At 38.5% G+C, this 25,893-nt stretch overlaps 1 protein-coding gene across 2 annotated transcripts in view; it reads left to right on the top strand.

Annotated features, from left to right (window-relative positions):
- The first annotated feature begins 7,254 nt into the window (after positions 1-7,254).
- LOC126592959 (uncharacterized) overlaps positions 7,255-25,893 on the top strand; it is a 41,386-nt gene continuing 22,747 nt past the window's right edge. The window contains exons 1-4 of one of the 2 annotated variants that reach the window (XM_050258779.1): positions 7,256-7,621; positions 8,226-8,850; positions 9,184-9,460; positions 10,190-10,468. In XM_050258779.1, coding sequence (XP_050114736.1) covers positions 7,510-7,621; positions 8,226-8,850; positions 9,184-9,460; positions 10,190-10,237 — 1,062 coding nt within the window. In that variant the 5' untranslated portion in view covers positions 7,256-7,509 and the 3' untranslated portion in view covers positions 10,238-10,468. Of the gene's footprint in view, positions 7,622-8,225; positions 8,851-9,183; positions 9,461-10,189; positions 10,469-25,893 lie in introns of those variants that run through there. The other variant, XM_050258780.1, reaches the window with a different exon arrangement.

Genomic DNA, 25,893 nt, shown 5'->3' with positions numbered 1-25,893 from the left:
CTTGTTGCGCATACACTTGCCTTCATGACTAAGTGGCTTAACCCCAATTATGCCGTGGACACCCTCGAATGGGGAGACTTTGACATAATCAAAGATTAAGTACTTAACCACAAGACAACGACGATGCCTCAGGTCTAAGGATTACTTACATCTTTCCAACCATTAGAGTTACTTGCTTGACATGTGAGTAGACCTCCATGCAAGTACTCCCGTTCGATTGTGTTCAGTGAACTCATTCCCTTAATGAGCACCTACATACTTGTCTTAGTGTCACAACACGAATGGGATGAGACTTTCCATCCTTCCAATTGAAGCAGACATAGTATGTACCGGTCTACGCATTGTCAGTATCCCTCCGACAATCCAATGACCAGGAACCTTTTTGGACATCTGTTTATGTGAAGAAGGTCTCTGTAGTCTAACATCATTAGATTACTTCTTCAATCGATCCATTGTCCATGGATTCACTATTCAGGACATATTTCGTTTATTGAGATAGTCCTAATTAGTATCTTTGCCATTTGATGTATAAGAATCATCCATACATCGATTCATTTGTCCTGAAAGATTTCTTCCAAAGATTGACTTTCAGGGCATATTTCCAACATGATATGGGATACTTTTGCTTTTGACAGAGTAATGGATGTATCGGCACGTGTGCTGTTACGCTTGTCTCCACATGCTTCCTTGTATCCTTCGCACTTGCCCTATCTGTTCCTCAAGCAGATGCGGAATCTTCCCTGGAAACATAAGATGTTGAAGATGAGTACTCGAGAGCAATGCCAGGTAAGTAATCAGGTAAGGGGTTCCAGGCAGTCAGTTCCTGGCTGGAAGCTTGATTCCAAGTGCTGACTGATTGCTCTCTTTCTCCTTGTCTTGCAGGTAAAAACAAGGCCAAAAGAAAAGACAGGGAAAAAGCATGATATGGGATACTCTTGCTTTTAACCCTGATGATATGAGATATTCTTGCTCTAGTATAGCTTGTTTGCAGAGGTATTATCGGGGGGAAAGAAAGCTGAATATTTCGAAAGGCTTCGTTGGGAGTGCCCTCTCAGATATGATGAAGGGTTGAGCATTTTTGCAGGTCTGCCTGTCCGTTGGGGATGGAGGTCGACATATATAGGAGTCTTCCTAACAAGAAGTAGTAATGTTATTCCTTTACCCTGCTTGGTCATAGCACGGTAGTGGGAGCTGCCAGTTTCACATGTTTTAACTCTGTCAGAGCATTTTGAAAAAGTGGTCTGTGGTATCTGGCTCTCGAGATTCGGATAACGATGCCTCTTCGATTTTTGAGAAAGCAATCATGCTGGGGGTCTGACTCTCGAGATTCGGAAAGCAGTGTCTCTTCGATTTTTGAGGAAGTAATCATGTTGGGAGTCTGGCTCTCGAGATTCGGAGGGCAGTGCCTCTTCGATTTTGGAGCAAGCAATCTTGTTGGGAGTGTTGTCTCGAATGTGAGTAAAGGTTGGGCATGTTTGCTAGTCTACCTTGCCACGAAGCACAAAGGTTGACACACAGGGACTTTCCAATTATCCAGCAATGGTACTGTTCCTTTACCCTCTCTTCGATTTTGAGAAAGTAGTCATGTTGGGAGTCTGGCTCTCGAGATTCGGAGGACGGTGCCTCTTCGATTTTGGAGCAAGCAATCTTGTTGGGAGTGTTTTCTCGAATGTGAGTAAAGGTTGGGCATGTTTGCTAGTCTACCTTGCCACGAAGCACAGAGGTTGACACACAGGGACTTTCCAATTATCCAGCAGTGGTACTGTTCCTTTACCCTTGTGGGTAATAATATGGTAGCTAGACCTTCAAAATTTATGTGTCTAAACTTTGTTAGTGCTGTTTCTTTGCTATTCTTTTACCTTTCTTGGTCAGAGCGATGTAGTGGGAGCTGCAAGCTTCACGTGCTCAACTTTGGCAGAGAACTTTGGCAAAGTTATCTGTGGTACCCATGAGCTATTGTTGCGTGTGGGAAGTGGGTGATTGAACAGTAAGATTCATGTGCTTTCTACTTCACCAGAAGTCTTCGACAGAATGCCCATAATTTCTGCAAAGCTGAGTGTGCGTGTGACAGGTGCTGACAAGGCTAGAAAAGTAGGTGCCTCTTCGGTTTCTGAGATCGGCCCTCGTGGTCTCTGAGCAGCCCAGCTTTTGAGAAAGCGAGCGCCTCTTCGATTGATTCGGAGAACGATGCCTCATCGATTTTTGAGAAAGCAATCATGCTGGGGGTCTGGCTCTCGAGATTCGGGGAGCAGTGTCTCTTCGATTTTTAAGAAAGTAATCATGTTGGGAGTCTGGCTCTCGAGATTCGGAGGGCGGTGCCTCTTCGATTTTGGAGCAAGCAATCTTGTTGGGAGTGTTTTCTCGAATGTGAGTAAAGGTTGGGCATGTTTGCTAGTCTACCTTGCCACGAAGCACAGAGGTTGACACACAGGGACTTTCCAATTATCCAGCAATGGTACTGTTCCTTTACCCTCTCTTCGATTTTTAAGAAAGTAGTCATGTTGGGAGTCTGGCTCTCGAGATTCGGAGGACGGTGCCTCTTCGATTTTGAAGCAAGCAATCTTATTGGGAGTGTTTTCTCGAATGTGAGTAAAGGTTGGGCATGTTTGCTAGTCTACCTTGCCACGAAGCACAGAGGTTGACACACAGGGACTTTCCAATTATCCAGCAGTGGTACTGTTCCTTTACCCTTGTGGGTAATAATATGGTAGCTAGACCTTCAAAATTTATGGGTCTAAACTTTGTTAGTGCTGTTTCTTTGCTATTCTTTTACCTTTCTTGGTCAGAGCGATGTAGTGGGAGCTGCAAGCTTCACGTGCTCAACTTTGGCAGAGAACTTTGGCAAAGTTATCTGTGGTACCCATGAGCTATTGTTGCGTGTGGGAAGTGGGTGATTGAACAGTAAGATTCATGTGTTTTCTACCTCCCCAGAAGTCTTTGACAGAATGCCCATAATTTCCGCAAAGCTGAGTGTGCGTGTGACAGGTGCTGACAAGGCTGGAAAAGTAAGTGCCGCTTTGATTTCTGAGATCGGCCCTCGTGGTCTCTGGGGAGCCCAGCTTTTGAGAAAGCGAGCGCTTCGTCGATTTCTGAGATCGGCCTTCGTGGTCTTTGAGCAGCCCAACTTTTGAGAAAGCAAACGCCTCTTCGATTTCTGAGATCAACCCTCGTGATCTCTAAGCAGCCCAGCTTTTGAGAAAGCAAACGCCTCTTCGATTTCTGAGCAGGCGCCTCTTCGATTTCTGAAGCTCCGTCGAGTGCAGATTTTTATAGGGACTGGCATTAAGTTCCAAAGCACACTTGAATCTCCACCAGTAGAAGCTTCATTCTTGCACTTCTAAGATCTTGATTTGTCCGACCTCTTCTCTCTTCAACACCTTTGAAAATGTCTGGCCCCTCCGACCGTCGTTTTGACTTGAACCTTGTTGAAGAGGCAGCCCCGCCTTCTCCAGACAACATATGGCGCCCATCCTTCGTCTCCCCTACTGGTCCTCTTACCGTTGGGGATTCCGTGATGAAGAATGATATGACCGCTGCGGTGGTGGCCAGGAACCTTCTCACTCCCAAAGATAACAGACTACTTTCCAAACGGTCTGATGAGTTAGCTGTTAAGGATTCGCTGGCTCTCAGTGTTCAGTGTGCAGGTTCTGTGTCTAATATGGCCCAACGCCTATTTGCTCGAACCCGCCAAGTTGAATCATTGGCGGCTGAAGTGATGAGTCTCAAACAGGAGATTAGAGGGCTCAAGCATGAGAATAAACAGTTGCACCGGCTCGCACATGACTATGCTATAAACATGAAGAGGAAGCTTGACCAGATGAAGGAAACTGATGGTCAGGTTTTACTTGATCATCAGAGATTTGTGGGTTTGTTCCAAAGGCATTTATTGCCTTCGTCTTCTGGGGCTGTACCGCGTAATGAAGCTCCAAATGATCAACCTCTGATGCCTCCTCCTTCTAGGGTTCTGTCCAGTACTGAGGCTCCAAATGATCCCCCTCCGGTGCCTTCTCTTTCTGGGGCTCTACCGACTGCTGAGACTTCTCCTAAGCAACCTTTGTGAAGGCTCCCTCTTGTGTGTTTATTTTGACTCATGTATATGTACATATTTGTAGCTTATCGGGGATATCAATAAATAAGCTTTTCTTCATTTCAACGTATTGTGTTAAATACACCAAAGCCTTCTTCGCTAAGTTCTTTGAATTTTCTTTTGTTGAAGCTTGTATGTTGAAGCTTTCTGAGTGGAGCATGTAGGTTGGGGTAGTGTTTCTAATGAGAGACTAAAAAGAAGGAGAAGAATAATCGGGAAAAAAAGGAACATTTGAGGAACAAATGAAATGGGAAAATTCTCGAAAATGTAAAATTATCGAAATACCCACAACATTTCGAAATTTGTAAAAACTTCGTTTTAGCTTCGAATTCAATTATGCTCGTAGCCACACATTTGTAACGATGAGTACTGTGTGAATATGTTAAATACGTGTCATTACGCGATAGTCAACGAAAGTCAACTGTTTCACCTCTAGGGGCATTTTCGTAAATTTCCAGTTGTAACGGAGATCCTGACACGGAAGGTCACGAGCTTAGGGAATGTAGCTTCGCACGGGCTGTTTGGTTTACATCTCCTCTAGGCTTACATTCGTTGACCTTTCGCAACAATTTGACGAGGGAGTAGTTGTTATTGTTAGTGGACCAAAAAAGTTTGACATTTTTTGTATGCTTCTTTGGATGTTGTTGCAAGAGAGAAATGCTATGGTTTGGGAGGGTAAGCATGAGCAGCAAATGGAGGTAATCTAAGGCCATTTCCAACTGAAATGGCCAAACATAACCCTGTCTAGAATTATAGCCCTATAAGAAAATATTTTTAAATGAACAATGTCAGACCATATTTATATACCATCTCTAACTGAAGGGGCTTAGCCCCTTCCTTAATTTATTAGTTTCAAGTTTATACTTCAAATTTATTGGTTATTTTAATTAGGCTAGCGTTGAATGTTCTCAAATCTAGCTATTGAGTTTGAATCAATTATTATTACAGATGAGCTATGCCCCAAAAAAAGGGCTAAGAGGGGGGGCTGTACTTGGCCAACCTGATGCCCCTTTGGCCAAATAATGGCCTGGTGGGCTACCTAGAATTATAGCCTAGCCATCAATTGGAGATGAATTTTTGGACAAATGAGGCTATTATTTGGCTTTTAGACCTTTAGCCTTCTCCATTGGAGATGGCCTAACGTGTTCTCAGTTGGCATCATGTTTTCCAACTGGCCAATCCTAAGCCAAGGCTCCCTAAAAAGCGAATGCAAGCTAAGTGGATGGTGCCTAGGGAGGAATGGGTAAAGATTAATGTGGATGAAGCTACACGGTTTGCAAATAATTTGGGTGGTGTGGGAGTGGTAATTTGGGACTGAAATGGGCACTTTGTTGCTACAAGGGCTTGGAGGAGGGAGGGGATTGGGTCAGTGTTACATGTAGTATTACTGGCAATGATGGAAGGTCTTTAGCTTGCACAACGCTTGGGTGTACATCAGGTTGTGGTGGAGAGCGACTCTACTCAGGCTCTGGCTGTGATCAATGCTTACTCTAGTAATGTTTTTACATTGTGTCTGCTTGCGGAGGATGTATGGCAGGTTGCAACTGCACTCCATCCCACACAGTTCGTGCATGTCCCTAGAACTTGTAGGGATAGCCATAAAATAGCTCATGTCCTTATCCAAGATTTGATGTAATCTCCATTTGAGTATAATATATCGTTGGTTCTTTAAAAAAAAAACATCTCTTTTACAAATGCTCCAAGATTTTTTATTTTTTTTTAATTTTCTAATTTTGGCTAAAAAGGAGAGGATATTGTGACAAAAAATTAATAAAATTGTGTATAAAAAACAAATTATTATTATTAGGGTAAATTACATAGAAACCCCTCAGGTTTGAGGTCTATTACAACCTCATACAACATCTTTAAAACATTTTACTTTCATACCTCACGTACTATTTTATTTCAAAATAATACATCCGTTACATTTTCCATCCATTGGTCTGTTTTTATACACTAAAAATATTATAATATTAACCCTATTTAAAAATAAAAATAAAAAAAACAGAAAAACAGAAACCCAAAAATCCTCCCCTGCAACCCCACATCCCACCCCCTTACCCATCTCTTCCTTCCTGTCCGTCCGTCTTGTCCACCCCTCCATCCCCTCCACAAAAGCTGAAACCTGCAACCCCCGCACCTCCCTTTCTCTCTCCCCCAAAGAAGAAGAAGAAGAGCCCAACCCACAACCCCCCCCGGCGCCTTTACCTCATCCTCCCTCCCTTGCCCCCCAGCACCTTCACCACACCCTCCCTCTCCCCCCACAGCATCTTCACACCCATCCTCTCCCTCGCACGCCTAAACCCAGCAACCTTATTTCCCCATCCCCCGAAGAAGAAGAAAAAAAAAGGAAAAGGAAGAAAAGGAAGGAAAACAAAAAAAACAAAAACCAGAGCGGGTTCCCTTCACCACACCCTCCCTCCCCCCCTCAAGCGCCTTCACACCCACCCCCACCCCTCGCGTGCCGAAACCCAGCAACCTTATTTCCCCATCCCTCAAAGAAGAAGAAAAAGAAGAAAAAGAAGAAGGAAAAAAAGGAAGGAAAAAAAACAAAAACAAAAACCAGAGCTGAACCCGCAACCCCTTCCCCCCGCTCACCCAAACCTAGCAACCTTATTTCCCTACCCCCCGCGGCAAACCCCACACCCCCTCCCCACATGAACCCCACTCCTTAAATCCACACCCATTCCTCCCATTTTCACCTCACAAACCCCGCGATGGCGACGTAGACGGGATATGGGTTGTTTTTTTTTTTTTTAAGGGTTACAAGTAAGGGGTTGGGGGAATAAGATGAAGATGGGGGAGAAGAGATGAGGAGTAGGGGGGAGGTGCGTTTGTGTTTTCTAAGGTTTTTTTATTTTATTTTTTTAAATTAGAAGATTCAAGTTTTTTTTGAAAAAAAATTAAAAATTTTTTTTTTGCCACGTGGTACACATTTGGCAGCCACATCAGTGTTTAACGGATCAATGGATGGAAAATGTGGCGGAGGTATTATTTTGAAATAAAATAATACATAAGGTATGAAAATGAAATGTTTTAAAGATGTCGTATGAGATTGTAATAGACCTTAAACCTGAGAGTTTCTATATAATTTACCCATATTATTATTATTATTTTTGGAAAAAAAAAATCCAAAAGCAGCATCTTCCCTTATCTTCCCTGTTTAGTTTGTGGGTTGGGGTGGGATTAGAAGAAGGTAGAAACCGAAAGGGTTTCTCATCTCCTGTCTCCTCGTTTTCCTTTGTAAATGCTTTCAGACCAATAACACCCGCAGTCCCTCTTCTTCCTCTTTGACCCGCCCAACACAGGGCAAGAGAGAAGAAGCAAGAGGAATCCAATTAATCATTACAACCTTCTTTTCTCTTCTATTCTCTTCTTTTCTAGAGAGACAAGGGAGAGAGAAACCAGCTCTTATCCTATCCATGGAATCCTCATCTTCTTCAGCTTCCAGCGATGGCCTTAACCTCAAAGAAGGGTCAATCGTTGACCCTTTCTTGGTCGAGGCTCTCCAGAATCCTCGTCACCGACTCACCAGTAAGTTTTTTTTTGTTTGATTTTATCTAATTTTTTATTATCTCTTGTTCTAAACCCTAGTTTAGTGTTGGATTTGATTTTGCGTGTATGGGTCTTTCTTTTGCTTTATTTGTGTGTTAAATTTTAATAATTTTGGATTTCCGATTTCGAAGTTTATGGGTCTAAGGGCTTTTTTTTTTTGTTTAATTGTATGTGGTTTTGGTTGAATTTGTTGGATTTGAATCTGGGTTTATTGTTATCTTAGATCTGGGTTTCTTATTGGTACCGCATGATATGATGTTGAATGTTTTCTATTCATGCTGAATTCTTTTTGTGTGTAATTTTGGACGGATCTGTTATCGATTCATTTATCCTCCCAAAACATGTTTATGAATGAATATGAAATTGGCCAATTATCTCTTAATTGTTTCTTATCTTGTCAAACCTTGATATGGTTAAATCAAATCCCAGAGTAAGCAACATTTAATCTATACGATTAACCTTGTCGTCGATTGTCCCCCTACGCGTGCTCTTTTATGCATTTGTGTCCTAGTTTTTGGCGACGGTTTCTTTGAATAGTTTGATATTTTACTTTTCTAATTAGCCGGATGTCTCTTCTTTTCAGTTTTGCGAATGGAACTTGATATCCAGAGGTTTCTGAAAAGTCCTGATCAGCAGCTGTTTGAGTTCCAACATTTCCCTACATCCTACCTTCGACTTGCTGCACATCGTGTTTCTCAACACTATGGCTTGCAGACTATGGTTCAGGATTGGGGCTCAGATGGTCAAGGGAATAGGATTTTGGTGAGGAAAACAGCAGAAAGCAAATACCCAGCAATTCAGTTATCCGAAATACCGGCTAAGCAGTCAGAAAACAATAGACATGAGCAGATTAAAATTGTCATCAAGCCCAGGTCTGATAAAAATAATATGAATGGAGCTAATGGAGCTGGGATCAAACGAAGTCCTGTGAGAAGTGTGGAAGAGAGGAAGGAGGAGTACGATCGGGCACGGGCTCGCATCTTTAGCAGCACTAGCAGTTCTGATTCTGATGATACGCCTTTTCAGTCTCTTACGGATGTGAAAAATGCATTTTTGAGCAGGGATGAGAATGAAAGTTTTAGGAACTCTGTGGTTGATTCAGAAAAGAATTTAAACGTAAAGGATCTTGGTTCTTCATATCGAGTTGCCATTTTTAGAGATAGGGAAAAAGATCGTACTGACCCAGATTATGATCGAAGTTATGAAAGGTAGGTGTCTATCTATTATATCAAAGAATTTGAGAGAACTTTGAAGATCTCTCAACCTAATAAGGACACTACAATCTTTGCACTGCTATACCATGTGTGCTTTCTATTACCTCTATTTCTTGAAACGCTTGAAAACTTTGATCTGGTCACCACCAGCTATCCTACTTTTACATATGTTTTCATATCTTGTGATCATGGAACTCTTTGTTTTAATATTAAGACATATAAACATACTAGATTTGCATTCTGAGCACAGTAATATATACAATTTTGTGTTGGAAATCAAATAAATAAATTATTAACTGAAAATGTTTAATTACACTACTGATACAGGTATGTCAGGAGTCTTCCTACCAATCAAGGATTTAACTTGGCACCTTTCAATATGCAAAAGGTTCAACCGCAGTTTTTGCAGTACGATGCTGTTTTCTCTCAGATGCCTAGGCATCAAGCTTCAATTAGTTATGGGCCTCCTTCAACCCCAGCTATGAGCCCTTTTTGTGCTGTGGGATTCAATCAGACATCTAGAGATGCTACGTACATGCAGTGGCCAAGTGCTTCAATGATGTATGCACATTCGTATGATCAGTTTAGGCAAGCTGTTATCCAGGTAACCAAAACTTAATACAGAAAATGGTTTGTTTGGAAGAAATTACAGATAGCTTTAATGTTAAGTTTTTGAAGTTGTGTTGCCACTTTAAACTTGCATGTTTTCAAATAGCTCCTCTTTTCCATGGTTCTTATATTACTTCAATTTTTTTCCGCGTCTTTCAGTTTACTTGATGCTAGAACTAATATCCCTCTAGGTGGGGTCACTTCTCTTTAAAATGTATTTGTTAATTAGTGCACAAAACTGAAGTGTTTTGAAGTTTCAAGAATCGGTAGGAATTTTGACAGTTCACCTCAGGAAAATGTGTGACAGAAACGTTGGTGTACAAAGGCTCAACCTCATGCCTTTGAACTTGGTGTACACTTTTGGCTGTTGTATCGTTGAATATTAATCTATAGATATAGAGAAATGAAGGATGGTGGGAGACGTGTAGAAGAAATGGAAAAGGAAACGCATGCTAAAAAAAACAATTTAAAAGTCGTTTTCACATCTAAGATTTTGTTTCCATTTATTCATTCTTTATTTCTTTCCCTCTCTACCATCACCCTGTGTCATCCCACATTTCTCCCATATACATTCTTCATATCTGCAGCACAAAAAAGTGATTAATCAGGCCCTTAATTTGGGCTATAAAGCATTTAGTGGAATACTACCTGTGCGTGTATGTCTGCTGTGCTTATCTTGTTTTTGCTACTGAATGTACGTATGCTTTTACTGGTCTCTTTGCAGGCTCCATTCTGTCACCAACCCCTGAGCTTTCATTCACAAAACCATTAATCCACGTTTAGGCGGGGATTTTACAACGGAGATGCAAGCAGAATTCTTTGTTCTTCTAGGATTAAAACAGAGTTAGGTCATTGTATTGAGACTTGGTGCCGCACAAGCTTTTTCCCTCCCGTTGTAGTTTGTGGTGGTGTCTGCTATTTTTGATCTTTTATATAGCCGAGGACTCTATTGTATTGTAATGACTCTTTATTCGACTATTGCCTAGCAACATTATACTTTTCATTTGGTGGGTCCTACTCTTTGTGATAACTCTTGATGTGTTCTTATTTTATTTGCATTGAGGTGTTCAGTTTGTTTTACGAGCTCCAGTTGGCTCTTATGTTGCTTCTCATATGAGTTGAGCTCGAGCCTCAGGACATGCCGATTGCGTTTTCAGCGTGTTCGGTTCTTCAATGAAATTTGCAATTTGATGCCCATTTTGATGTAAATTTCGGTGAAATAAAGGTCAAGTTTCAGCTGTTGTAAATTTTTTGGTTTAGGAATCCATAATGGGAGAGTTTGGACTCGCTTTTGAGTGAGGCTCGCTAGGACTCTTCCTTACTACAATCACTGTCTGACAGTCCAATATAATTCATGAATATAAATAATTACTATTTGACCGTTGAAATGGTGATTATATTAAATACATATAAGTATTTTTGTTAAATCTTAAAAATAGATTCACGAAGTTTTAAGTGTTGAACTTGTGGGTCTCAGAAATTGCACACAATTAGATAGAAATAACTAAGAAACAAATTCACCTTGATTTAAATAAAATATTAATACATAACTACTTAAACTTTTAAGGTGATTTAAAATTGGTCTAAACTTTTTAATATATTTCAAATAACTACATAATGTTTTGGAAATAATCAATTGTCAGGTAACTAGCATTAAGTGATGATGTCACTGTGTCACTATCATTAATTAATGACCTAACACTCTTGCAAATCATCACTTAACACTAGTGACCTAATGAGTGTCTAGTTTTAAAACGTTAAGTAGTTATTTAGAATGTTTTAAAAGGTTGAGACCAATTTAAAATTACTCATAAAAGTTGAGTAGTTATCTCCCTCAAAACTGGGGTTGAAATAGCTTATTCATACTTCCATCTCAAAATCTTTGCACCTATTTCTACATCACTCCCATCTCTAGATATCTCCTCATCTCCCATCTCAACATCAAACTCAAGCAATGGATTTGTAAATGTCCCAAACCCGTTTCCTTTTCATCTTCCCTTTTATTGAACTATTCGATGGTTCATCGCAGTGTCATTGTTCAACTGTCGATATGTCATATTTCTAGTCGTGCACGTCATTGCGTGCTTTATAACGGGTCAGTTCGACCCACTTGTACACAAAGTCTCATTAACTTAATGCAAGGGATCACAGATAGGCCTATAAATATGAGGCTCCATAGCAAATGAGTGACCCTTTAACTACAATACAAATGAAGGAGCGACTTTTTAGATACAATACAAACCTAGAAGACTCGTAAATTTTCTGCATTGTTCAACACTCGCGAGACGAGCCACATAAGACATAACCAAAGTGCCAACTCCTTCACCACCCAAATCAAACCTCTATAATTCTTGGATTAAACTCACACTTTGTTATTTTCAAACACCTTTGGAAATCAAATTAAAAGATCAATTCCTGTAAATAATTTACTCAAAAGATTGTAAACGTAAACATTCATTTAGTGGAATTTATTATTTTGTGGTCAAGCCGTATAAATGGTCCATGTGGTCATAATGTATTCGGAAGATAACTCATGTGTTAAAAAAAACTCGGATTTAAACTCATGTGGTGTACTCCGTGAGCAAATTTAGTCCAAAAGTAAATTTTCCGTTAAATACGTGGGTAAAATTGTAATTTGATGTGTACACCTTCTTCCTGCATCTCCCTACGCAACCCCAAACTCAGTTCGCGCGCAAGAGAAAAAGGAGAGACCATTTTCAGTTTTCCACAGAGCTACCACCGCAACCATGGTGCCACCGTGTTTCCGTGGGCCAAACCCGGCGCCTAGGCCCTCGCCGTCGGTTGGTCGTTGCTGGCTGCCGCTTAGAAGAAGAAAGTGAACGCGGAAAAGAAAAGTCTCAGTGGAGGGGAAAACGAAACAGAGATACACACCATACCATCGAATAATCGGATTCGATCTTAGAGAAACCAAAGAGAGAGAGAATTCAAATCAGCGAGAAAAAGGAACGGGAAAAAAAAATGAACAAAGTCAAGAGCTTGTTGAAGCCGAAACCTAACCCTTCGGAGCAACTCAGAGAACGGCAGCGGCGCCTCCGCCATGAGTGCCGCAACATGGAGCGCCAAATCAGAGGCAAAAGCTTCCTCCTTTCTTAATTTTTTTTCTTCTCGTTTTCAAATTATATGTAATTTTGCTTTTTGGGTTCAATTTATTTGGTGCAGAGTTCTTTTATTTTGTTCTTAATTCTTATCAATAATTTGAATTTTTGGGCTGAGATGGGTTTGTGTGTAACTGTTGATTAATTATAGTCTAAAAAGAAAGATGGGGTTTTTGTTTCATAGATGTACAGAAAGAAGAGAAGGCCCAGGCGCCGGGTTCGGCTTCCTGCTCCTCGGCGGCGAGGGCCCAGGTGCCGGGTTTGGCCCACGGAGACACGGTGGCCGTCATGGTTGCGGTGGTAGCTCAGCTGAAAATGGTCTCTCTTTTTTCTCTTGCATAGGGGAGATGCAGGAAGAAAAAGGTGCACGTCAAAGTATAATTTTACCATGTATTAACCGATAGATAACGAAAAAATTATTTTTTTGACTAAATTTGGTAACAGAGTACACCATATAGGTTTAAATCCGAGTTTTTTTAACACATAGATTATTTTTCGAATATCTTATGACCACATAAATCATTTATCAGATTTGACCTTATTTTGTAGACGTACTATTGTTTCATTCGAACAAGAACGTTTGAATTTACAACCAAATTTAAATAATAGAATGTATAAAACATAAACGATAGAACACAATACTTGAAGACAGTCACATATAAATATAAACGTCCTTTCTGTCTTTCTTTGACGTTGGAACACAATGTCTCAATTCTTTTTTTTCTTTTTTAACAAATGATATTATCTGCCACTAATACTACAGTCTAGTAGTATTCTTCTTCACTTATAAGTGCGAGATCTTAGGTTCCATTCTCACCAAAGGTGAATTTGAACCACATTATTTCTAGCACATTGTGAGCTTTAGTCTACCCCCACTCCTTTAATGTAGATAATATCGTGTGTTAAAAAAAAAAACCCCAACAAAACAAATGATATTATCTACACTAGGAGGTGGGAGAGTGATCTTTGACGATAATTGAACTTAAGACCTCTCACTTACTAGTATAGTGGAATATCACTAGACCGTAGTACTACACCCCGAAGGTGTTACCTTTGAGTATACCTATGATCCTCTATACATTTTTGGCATAATAAGACCTTTGAACAGGTTATGGGATTCGAAGTTTCATATCTGAGTTCAACTTTGCGCTTTGTTGTACTTAGCTCATTGAGTTAGATAGAACATCTCCTTCGTTGTTGATATATTGGTAAATATGCAGCATCATGCCTACATGCAACTACTGAATTGGTATTGAAGACGTTTTTCCGCTACCCTGAAAGGTACTACAGATTTGGGCTAATGCTAACGTATCCCTAAAGGATTCGAACCCCTTGATCCTCAAAATGATGATTGCCTTGTTTGTTATGTTAACGCTTGTTACTTTTCAAACCTGCATAAGGCACATCCCTGAATGGTTATGTCTTTACCATTAGGGATATTGCAATATATTGGAGGTCTATGATATGACCTTAGTTGCAAAATCTTTGATCCTTTCGAAGCACTTGTTGTTCATCTATCGTTGAGTCCCAACAACGATCCGTGTAAACTATGCCACATGTATCCACTCGACTAAGACATGATACATCAACAAAATCAACGCCAAGACATATTTTGTCTACGTCACATCAGCAAAGCATCAAAAGATTGAAGTCATGCAAGCTGACCCCATATAACCTTGCCGACCTCTATACGACGTCACTGCCGAAGTCAACCTTCCAGAAACTTGTCCGAGGAATTAGTATGCCTAACTATTCATAACTCAGAAACAGTATCCAGAAGTATACTTACTTGATCTTGATGTGAAATTTAACTAGCATACAAATTAAACCCTATTAAGATAGTTGTAGTAAGGATAAGTAGGGATCGTTCTAGACCGGGGATTAACTAGGGATGCTAATCAACACAAATAAGACTCAAAAACACTAAACTAGACTCAGGAACACAAAACTAGACTCTTATGACTTAAAAATGACTCAAACTACTCAAAACAATACAATACTAGCAAATAGACTCAAAACAAACTCTAAGGAGTTATTTGGACGAATTTAAGACTAGTAAGACTCAAAACACTCAATTGGACAGTTTTAAACACTTTTCTAACTAATCTAACACACTTAATTAAAGAGGGATTAATTTGGACGAAATTTAACTAAACTAAACAGATTGCAAACCAAAGTAAACTAGATATGAAATTGGGTGATTTGAATGGTAAAAACTTAGCCAGAGAATCCTTCTCCACACATGAAACATATGCAACATAAATCGATTTCCAGTATTGTTTCTTTAAACCACGAATAACAATGCCCCAAATTAATTGTGAATGCACTAATTAACTTTCAGATTTCTCTAAATTCATTGAATTGAATGGACAGCGCACCGCAACAAAGTATTCTTCTCAAGTCCCTATATAAACAGCATAATAGATATACATATCAAAGATCATTAAGTTCTATGAAAATCATAAGCATTGACAAGGCAATCGTAACTATGAACTGCATTATACTCTTGCCAAGAATTTACTTAACACGATTGTAACTAGCAATCTCCACTACTTTTAATTATAAGGTTATAACGATTAGGTGAAATTCCCTTATAATCTAGCATTAAATCCCTGCATGCAAACTAAGTATGCATCCTCAATCAACACACAAGAATAAGTTCTCAGTAACGCAGATAAGTAAATCACATTTATGTTTTACGAAACCTTAACTGAAAGTAAACAATTCATATTAAACATATGTCCATGGCTTCGAATTCACCTCTAACTAAAAGGAATTTAGTTCCTCATGTTCATAATAATTAAAAAGCAAAGTAAAATAAACATGGCAACGAAACGAGGGAAGAAGGAACTCTTAAAACTTCAATGGTTGCAGGTGGCTTGCGGCACAAGGTCCTCTTCCTCCAATGGAAGCCATAACATAGCTTCTTCTTCTCCAAGGTTGCGGCTGAATGTGTTTATGTGATGTAGAATGAATTGTGCGAAATATATGAGGGGTGGTGCTATGAATTGTGCGGCATAATGATTTATTTATATGCTAGGGTTTTCACAAATTCTGAAGGGAAAAGGCTTAGGGTTTGTGGCACCAAATTCTTGGATGACAAGGATAAAGCTCGGCCCAATCCAAGGGGGAAAAGAACTAGGGTTTGTGCAGATTTTAGGGCTTCTAGAAGGACAAGGATGCTGCATATGTTAGGGACAAGGATAAGCCTTCTAGAAGGGTATTTGTGTAGGTTTCTAGAAGGAACAAGGATAAAACATGTGGCACCTTTATAGGAACATGTTGTGGCTTCTAGAACCAAGTATTTAGGTCCCCTTGCAGCTGATTACTCATCTTCCAAGTCTTGAATTAATTTCTCCATCTCTTTAGCACATTCCTCGCTTCATTTGATCTTCAAAAAAATTATTCCTTTTGCTCCACATGCATGCTATCCATTTCAGCCCAAAAGTGCTATAAAATGCACCAAAATACACTTTCTTGCCACTTTTGCCATTTGACCCTACAAACACACGAAAATAGCATAAAGTACTATAATAACTAGGAACTAATAACATAAATGCAAGAAAACAAGCTAACTAAGTCTCATAAATATGCTCCTATCAGATCTTAATGTACTTTTTTCCCTACGATTATGAGCATTTTTCCTACTGAGTTTTTGCTACCTAACTAGGTCTTGACGAGGCACCCATCCTGGGCTAATGATACCCTTATGAGCTATTCTACTTGCGTCCAGAAGATGTTTAGTTTTGACCTAATACAACTTCTCACGTTTCTACTTAGTCTATGGGTTTTTCTCCCACCTTGGGTTTTACCATAGCGAGATTTTGTGAGTTTTACCTTTTATGCATTCTTTTGTTGATTTGAGACTCACATTCGCTCATTATGCCGACGACTTCATCAACTGTACTTACTTTATCGATGAAGAACTGATGCGCCATTTTCTTGAGTATTTACACCCTCAAGGAGGAGTGTTGCAGTCCTATTAGATTAGGAAGTGATCATGTAAATCCTATTATATCTGGAATATCCTTTAGACTAGATATTATCCTATTAGAGTTGTAATCCTATTGTGGTAAAGAATTTTCCTTCCCTACTACTACTATAAATAAAAGCACAATAGGGTGAGATAACACACACCTCAAAATGGCACATCTCTCTCTTTCTCTCTATGCCACCACACGCCCTCTCTCTTTATCCTTTATATTGTTTAGTAAATGAGGCCTATAACAAAAGAGTCATATTTCTACACATTAAACATTTGCCCATATTTGTTTTGTCATCTCCTCTCCTCTTTTTGAAAATTTGACAAGTTTTTAAATCCTTTACATGGCAGGAAATATGAGAAATTCATAACATATGATATGCCCATAATGCAATTGACAACAACTAACATTTGGCAAGACATAAGAAGGTTGCTTTTTTTGCTTGGATTGAATAATAATAATAATTCAACCATGTGGGCTGCCTATACTCAAACAAAATACATCTCATATTTTCACTAATGTTTTATTTTGTGGGTTATTGTCACGTCCCAAACCCGGGGTCGGTAATAAAAACTCGAACCCGAATCCAAAACGTGAGTTAAAAGCTCAATAAATAAAAGGAAATTTACATGGATTGAAAAAAATGAACTTCTCTTATTAAAATAATTCATGATTCTTAAACAAATCAAGAATTCTTTACAACATATAGTAAATAAATGAATAAACTTTCTCTACTCCCATCTAATCCAATCTCATCCTGCCTACCCTCTTGAATGTCTAGTTCGTAAACCTGCATAACAATAGAGGGATGAGCTTTAACAGCTCAGTAGGGACATAACCTTATCACAGTAAATTGACAATATTAAATTAAGTGTCATGAAATCATATAGCCAAATATCAAATCATTATTGATAATAATGCATGAATGCAATGCAACCTCTTCAACTACCCCCGTTATTTATATAATAAAACACGCAGACCTGCACGTCCCATACCATACATTTTACCCCTACAGCGGTGGTTCGAATATTCTATTATAGAAACTAACCCCCATATGATATCCCAAGTTCATAAACCCCTTTTGCTAGTCATCTTATCTAATTCATTGATCTCCAGCCAAAATCACCCACATCAACAATTCCCGTCAATATCCTATTCTACTGTGCACATCGGGCTAGCCAGGAACTGGTTTCATAATGAATAGATTCAACTACACAAAAGATCCTTTCCAACTACCCTCATTTCCATACTTCCAATCTGAATACTGAAATTCCCAACACATCAACATGAATGATGCATAAATAATATCAATTTATCTTCCACATGTATCATAGTATATTCCTAATGAATAGCATTCCAGCAATAATTCCATATCCAATAACAAGTAAACATTTAACTTAAGCAATTAGCCAATTAATATTCAATCACATTAATCAACCAAAAAGATCAAGAATATTATAGCAATTCATGAAATTTAATAAAATTAATTTCCGTAAAGGTCTTCCTTATTTCCCCTACCTGGATTCCAAAGCTAAAGCAAAGATCCACTTCACTACTGGAATAGCTAAGCTTCACGTACTTATCCACATCACTACCGAAAATAGTTAAGTTCCACGTACTTATCCACATCACTACCGAAAATAGTTAAGTTCCACGTACTTGAGGAAACTCCCTGATCGCTCTACTTTCTTTTATTTTCTAATCTCTCTATATGTATGTGCGTAGGTATGCATACACGTATGTGCGTAGGTATGCATACATATATATCATATAGTATGCGTACGAACATATCGTTATTAATATATATAGACACTTATACACACACACACACACACACACACACACACACACACGAGCTGCAGAGCATGCATTGCATGCTAGCTCTCCCTCGAAAACAAATGGAGACGATCTCCTATTTATACCATAAATAAGGTGGCAAACTAGTTGTTCTCATTGGTTTATAAGTTTCTCTACAATCAACTCCACTTGCTATTACACCATTCCACGTTAGCTATAGGCTTCATTAGTCATCAACATAGCCTTCAATAATCATCACTCTAAAGTGCTTACTAAGCACTCTAAAAACACCAAGTGATAACACCTAAGCTACAGACTTTCCACCAAACATACTAATAATAGGATTAGTGTCCTTAGGTAGGCATGGTGAGTAAACACCACGTGGCAAACTTGGCCACTCAATGAATGCCATTTGTCCTCAATTTCCTAGTCCAATTGTAAATTCTGAAATCGTAGAGAGTCTGAAATGTATTTCAAAAATACCATGAGCTCATAATAATTCCTACTATCTTCATATAAAGACCTTTTCGATAAATAGTTTCCAAATAATTCTCTTCTTTGGTAATAAATTCTTGGGATCTCACAATCCACCCTCCTTGAAATAAATCTCGTCCTCAAGATTTACTTTAAACACTCAATTACTTGACAAGTCCAATGTTTTCACCTTTGATCGGACTCTAATTTCCATGTCAATCCATAGTTGCATGTACAACAAGAATTCATCTAATTCTCCAAGTCAAATTCAAAATCTTAAGCGACTAGTTTCTTGTGTTCATATCTAGTACTTAGTCGAACACACATAAACTTCCAAGAAAAGAAAATTGTAGGTACCTTTGCACAATTTTCTTAGCATGCTATTTATCGTATTTCTTATTCCACAAATCAATGGACATTTCACTGTAGAGTATCAGAGATCCGGTGGCCAGTCGGTCCCTTAACTCGAACAAATGACAATAATTACATGAATAAGAAAAGAAACAAATAGCTAATACTGTCCGGTCATTATACCGCAAGTGCATTCCACTGAATAGTGAACTACTCAACAAACGTAGATGAGTATCTAAATGTCGGATTCTCATCCCCGAATTGTTTCTTCGGCTTCATAGCTTATTGAACTCGTACACTGACCTTGATGGGAATTGTCAACTTCAAATTCCTCATGTCATTTTTCTAGTAGTACCTTACCTTTAAGGTAATAAGAAGATCCAATCTTCCATCATTTTGTAAAGATTCCTACTCGCTAATTTTGTCCTCAAATTTTACCTAACACATCAAACATGTGCAAATATTTCCTTCGCATGTCAAACTCTAGTTCTCATGTGGTTTCTTCAGTTCCGTAGTATTGCCATCTCATCTTCACAGGAGGTACTTACCAATTCCTAAGCATTTTCCGTTCAACTATACAAATCGATCCTTTTTCATATGACACATTATGTATAAAGGATCATTTTGACTGCACCTTCAACACTACACTTGTGCGTTAATCTCCACACTTAGGTCATGGATTGAAACTCCAAAACATGTATACTCCAAGTATTTCTCTTGACTGTAAAATATCATCAAGCTCATGCTACCACAAAAATACATCTTATAACTTCAACTCTAACCTCCTAATATTTCCCTCAAGAAGTCAAATTTGACAATTCAGCTTATTAATCCTTCATTGATAACTCTTCTTCCCTTGAAACTTAGAAACATTCCATTATCATTCCTTTAAGAAATTTCACCAATTGCATTGTCAACTCTCCAATATGCAATATTCACTTTGTATCAAAACACCATTTAAAATCCTTGTCCCACAAGTCTATCACAATTCTATTGTCCACTAATGTCTTCCAAAAATTATGTCTTCAATCTCAATTTGTCAGATCTCATCTCAAACATCCTAAAAGCAGTTCAACTTAAAGTGAATACTCATCCAACTATTTCTATAAATTCGTACATGCATTACTTATATCTCCAAATCCAAAATAATTAAATCCTCTTTGAAGAGTCACCACTAAATCACATGATGAGAAACTAAAATTTTACAGCAACCTATCACTTTATAATGTCAATCTGAAACTAATTTCATGATTCTACTAAACAACCAATATGTCAAATTATCTGACTATTCTAATCCTCTATTAACCAATAACTTCAACCGGGTATTAGTTTATCAAGGACTAAAATCTTACATTCTCCAATAACTTCATCTTATTCACTACTTCTACTACAAGACTAAATTCCACGTTAACATCCGTAAATTTATTTCTTGAACCTACAAATCCAACACTCCGTAGAGATAATTCATGGTACTAGAGTTCTTCAATTTGAGTCGGTAATACACAGACGTCATATATATTCATGCCTAAGGAACTAGATCATTGATTCATGACTCACCAGTAATATTCATTAAACCTTAAAGATATCTGTGTACAAGACACTCTTAGCTCCAATGATTACTTCCCTTAGTCATATAAACTTATACATATCAATCACTACTTAGCTTCCAAAACAAAGAGAGAATAAGTACTATGCATCATAAGCCCTTTGTTTTGTATTCCAATTATTGATAACCTTATGCATACTAATTATAAAATCATCTCCAAAAATTCAATGACTTTAATACATGTCAAGCAAATAAGAATTCTCTAATAGTCTTATTTTCACCATATATAATTCATATACCTAACTAATCTTAAAAACCTTGTCAATTTGTTCCCATTATTTCCTTTGGTTCAGTAGTAAGCCTTAACTCCACTTTTCCTTCAATTCATATCTTCTTCTTTTTTCTTCTGTTTGAATTCTAACCACAAGACAATTCCAACACAATTCTCATTCCGGTAACTACATTCCAGTCAAGTAGTGGTCCACCTCCAAATTTAAATAGGCCAATCTCTTATTCAATCCTATGAAATTTCAAGTCACTAAATTATGCCACTCCCACCTTCCCCTTCTCTATTGTCTTTCACTCTTTCTTTATACATCTATCACCAAGAGTGTATACTTGTGGTTTTAAAATCCTCAGCTCCTCAATTCTTTTTTCTTCTTAAAATTAACATAAGCTTATCCTCTAAAAATTACTCTCCTTCCGTACAAACGATATTATTAATATAGTTGCTCTTTTCTCCAACTTAATTTGATATCCAAACTCGCCATATCTTCCTCAAACTAGCTAACAAACAACCAAAGTTCATCCCTCATCTTAGAGCATCTTTCATCATCTCTACTATTTATTCAAGCCTAATTTATCATTATACAAAGTCTCAACAACATATTTATACATTTCCTTTGAATTCTTCAACACTGAAACATGTAGAATGCCTTCTGCATCAATATAGGTACTCTCAAACTCTTCTGACTAGAATATAAATACCCAAGTCCTCATATTGAAGCACTAATTTTCCTTCATAATTATGATTCTCTGTATATAACAATAATTTTGCAAGTGATTCTCTAAAATCGTGAACCAACACTGAATTCAAGCCTAACTCCTCGAGCTCATATTTGTCACATCCCGGCCAGGGTCCACCACATCCCAAGCCCGTTCCATCACTGTAGCATGATATTATCCACTTTGGGCTTACCATTCCCTCACGGTTTTGTTTTTGAGAACTCATGAGCAACTTCCCAGTGGGTCACCCATCCTGAGAGTGCTCTAGCCTCCTTCTTGCTTAACTTCGGAGTTCGGACGGAACCCAAAGTCATTGAGCTCCCAAAAAGCCTCGTGCTAGGTAGAGGTAGGGATGAGAATATACATTTAAGGATCACTCCCCTGGGCGATGTAGGATGTTACAATCTAACACACCCCGACCGAGGTCAAGGCATACTGGCCGTCACGTGAGAGTGACATAGCCATGTACACAGTGTAGAAGCGATAAAGATAGCAAATATACGAATAATTGAAAACCACATTTCTAGAGTGCACTACTAACAGGAAGTGACAGGAGTTAGTTACAACCGTAAACACTCCTAATCAGAGCATAATAAGTTTAAGTGCAGTCCAGTAAGACAAGTACTAGTTACACAGTACCAGGAATGTCCTACTATTAATCAATTAGTTCAGAACTGTTGACGATCCCGAGCCACCAACAACAAGCTTACTTAGAACCTGGAGGGGCGCAAAACAGAAAACGTGAGTGGGCAAAAACAAATGTTTTACAAAATCATTTCATTTATCGATATACTAATCCCTCACTGTAAAACATGTATAATTTTCCCAGAATCAAGATATAAGCATATACATATATATATCTGAAATCATATCAATTCAGTTCATGCTTCACATAATCATATTCATATGTATGCCATGCCAAAATATAACAAAGTAAACAATCCAGGTAAGAATAATTTCATAGAAATATGATATGTTAGCCGGAACTCCTGTGGTAGTCTGTACGGCTGGATTCATAGCTCAAATTCAATCTAGCCGGAGTCATTACTATGACCTATACGGCAATATATTGCACATAAGTCGGAACCACTGAAAAGGGGTATGTACGACAATATCGAGTGAAATATAATTATGCTCAATTCTATTCTCTCATAATAGCCAGGCAATAAATCGCTAGTCACCTATGAGTCGGAACCATAATTAAGGTCTATACGACAAGACTGTGCACTTAAGTTGGATCCAATATGAGCATATAGTGCGGGAGGTGACGTAAATAAATTGGCTTATAATTCTCATCTCTGGCTAAATCACAATCACCCTAGGTGCAATTTTATGAGCTCAACATTATTTAATCACATATCACATCATCGATGATTCACATAACAAAACGTAACTCACCTGAACTTACCTATGCCTTCACAGCATCACATATATATATATATATATATATATATATATATATATATATATATGCAACCATGAATGCATATTCAAAATATAAAAGCATTTGGCATTTTATTTTAAAGCATACTTTCTTTAAAATGCATTTCTGGGAAATATATCAAGTATATAAATATATACTGAAAACAAAAGCCCACTCACTGGTATGTCGACGGGTCGTAACCACCGAGTCACCCGTGGATACGTTCATCCTCGGGATAAGTCTCACCTATATGCGAATTAACTATAAAAACGTTATTTTAAAGCACATTGACAAAACTAGCTAATAACTTCTCATACATTGCTCAAAATGGGTATATGAATATACCACAGTGATCTACATAACCTCATGATCATCCTATATTTTTAGAATTATTTTTGGACCACACGCAACCATGCGCCGGTAAGGGCACGGCAAAACGTGCCGGCAAGGGCATGGTAAAACGCGCCCCCATGGGCGGCTAAACCTGATGGATTCCCTAACCACCGTTAGGGAATATTCCGTTAAACCTAACAGATTTCGTTAAAATTGACTGAAGGCGTCAGCATATTCCGTCTAAACTGACGGAATATGCCATCATCTTCTCCGGCAAGTCGCCGGTTGTCGGAAAACAGGGTAAAACTTTAAAACCCTTGTTCTCACTCATTTCTTCACCAAAACTTAAGAAATTTAAACCAAAATGAAGCTAAGGACAAGTAGAAACACGATATAACAATTTGGGTCCTTGAAATTCACGAGAACACGTCAGAAGTTACCTCGACTTTCCGGCCAAATTTAAAACTTCTCGATCTCCACTTTCTGACGTCCAAAATCCTCAAACGAACTATCCCTAGCCTCCTAGGGACCTCACAAAGCTTCTTATAAGCTTCAAATTCCATAAAAATAAGCCATAAGTTTTTGCATGAACAGTACCTCATTCGAGGTTAGGGTTTTCATGTGATTTCGAAGTAATTCTTACCTGTAAATGGTATGGATGTGTTCATCTGAGCTTTACGAACACAATGGTGCCATTTTCCACTTCGATCTGTCGCGTTTGCAAAGGTTTTGGTTGACGTCCGTACGAGTTCGAAGGAGAGAGAGATTGAGAGTCTGAGAGAGATGAGAGGGTACGGGAGAGAGAAGAGAGGGAATGTGTGTGTGGCCTAGGATTGGTCAACCACCAAAAAGTACCATAACTTAATCCTAATTGGTTCCAAACAATTAGGATTTAAGAATATTAACCCAAAGCTACACTTAAACCACATTACACAACTACGTTCTAGGGTATTTTCGTCAATTCACGCCGTCGATAAATATATATTTGGGATGGGCTGTGACAATCTCTCCACCTTATAAAATTTCGTCCTCGAAATTATACATAACAATTACATCCACTAATAATCATAAAACAATCGTGGATACATCTCTCTCATCCCATCCTCTATCTCCCAAGTAGCTTCTTCCACTGAATGATTTCTCCATAACACTTTTACCAAATGAACTGTCTTGTTCCTTAGTTTTTTATCCTTCCAATCCAACAAAGTCACTGGTTCCTCATCATAAGTCAAGTCCGAATTAATTTCCAAAGGTTGAGGAGGAATCACATGTGAAGGATCTGAAACATAATGTCGAAGCATTGAAATACATCGTGCGCCTTGGACAACTCTGGAGGCAACTGAAGCCTGTAAGCAACCTCACTGACTCGCTCGATGATCATATATGGTCCAATGTACCTAGGACTCAACTTTCCTTTCTTTCCAAATCGTACAACACCTTTCCAAGGTGATAGCTTCAGAAATACCCAATCGCCTACATTATACTTCCGATCAGTAGCATGCTTGTTTGCTAAGCTCTTTTGTCGATCTTGGGCAGCTTTCAGGTTAGACTTAATTACCTGAACATTTTAAGTTGTCACATCCACAATCTCAGGGCCTACTAAAACTCTTTCGCCAACCTCTGACCAACATAGAGGCGTACGACAAGATTTTCCATAAAGTGCCTCAAATGGTGTCATGCTAATGCACGAATGATAACTGTTGTTGTAGGCGAACTCCATCAAATCCAAACAATCATGCCAACTATCTCCAAACTGCAACACAGAAGATCTCAACATATCCTCTAATGTCTGAATGGTCCTCTCAAATTGTCCATCTATCTAAGGATAATATGCCATACTATAAAGCAATCTCGTACCAAGAGCTTCCTGGAATGCTATCTAGAACTTGGAAGTAAATCTGGGATCTCGATCCGAGATAATATTAAGTGGCACACCATGGTACTTCACAATCTGTGATATAAATAACTTAGCTAATCGGCTTAACGAATACTTCTCCCTAACTGGAATAAAATGCGCTGACTTCGTAAGCCGATCAACTACCACCTAAATGTCATCATAACCATTTTGTGTGCGAGGAAGCTTGTACACAAAATCCATAGTAATATTTTCCCATTTCCACTGTGGAATGGGAAGTGGCTGCATCAAACCAAACGGCTTCTTTCTTTCAACTTTAACATGTTTGCAAATGGCACACCTACTCACATATTCGGCAATTTCTCTTTTCATACCTGGCCAATAATAAAATGGTCTAATCGTATGATACATCTTAGTGCCTCCTGGATGCATCGCATATGCCGAAATATGTGCTTCATCCATAATTTCTTTCTTTAACTCTGCATTATTCGGCACATACATTCTGCTTTCCTACATAAGCATACCATCAGTATCTCAAATCTCAA

Source organism: Malus sylvestris, chromosome 12 (genome assembly GCF_916048215.2).
Source record: "Malus sylvestris chromosome 12, drMalSylv7.2, whole genome shotgun sequence".
Lineage (NCBI taxonomy): Eukaryota > Viridiplantae > Streptophyta > Magnoliopsida > Rosales > Rosaceae > Malus > Malus sylvestris.
Note: the sequence above shows the minus strand (reverse complement) of the source record. Positions and strands in the feature narration are given on the sequence as shown.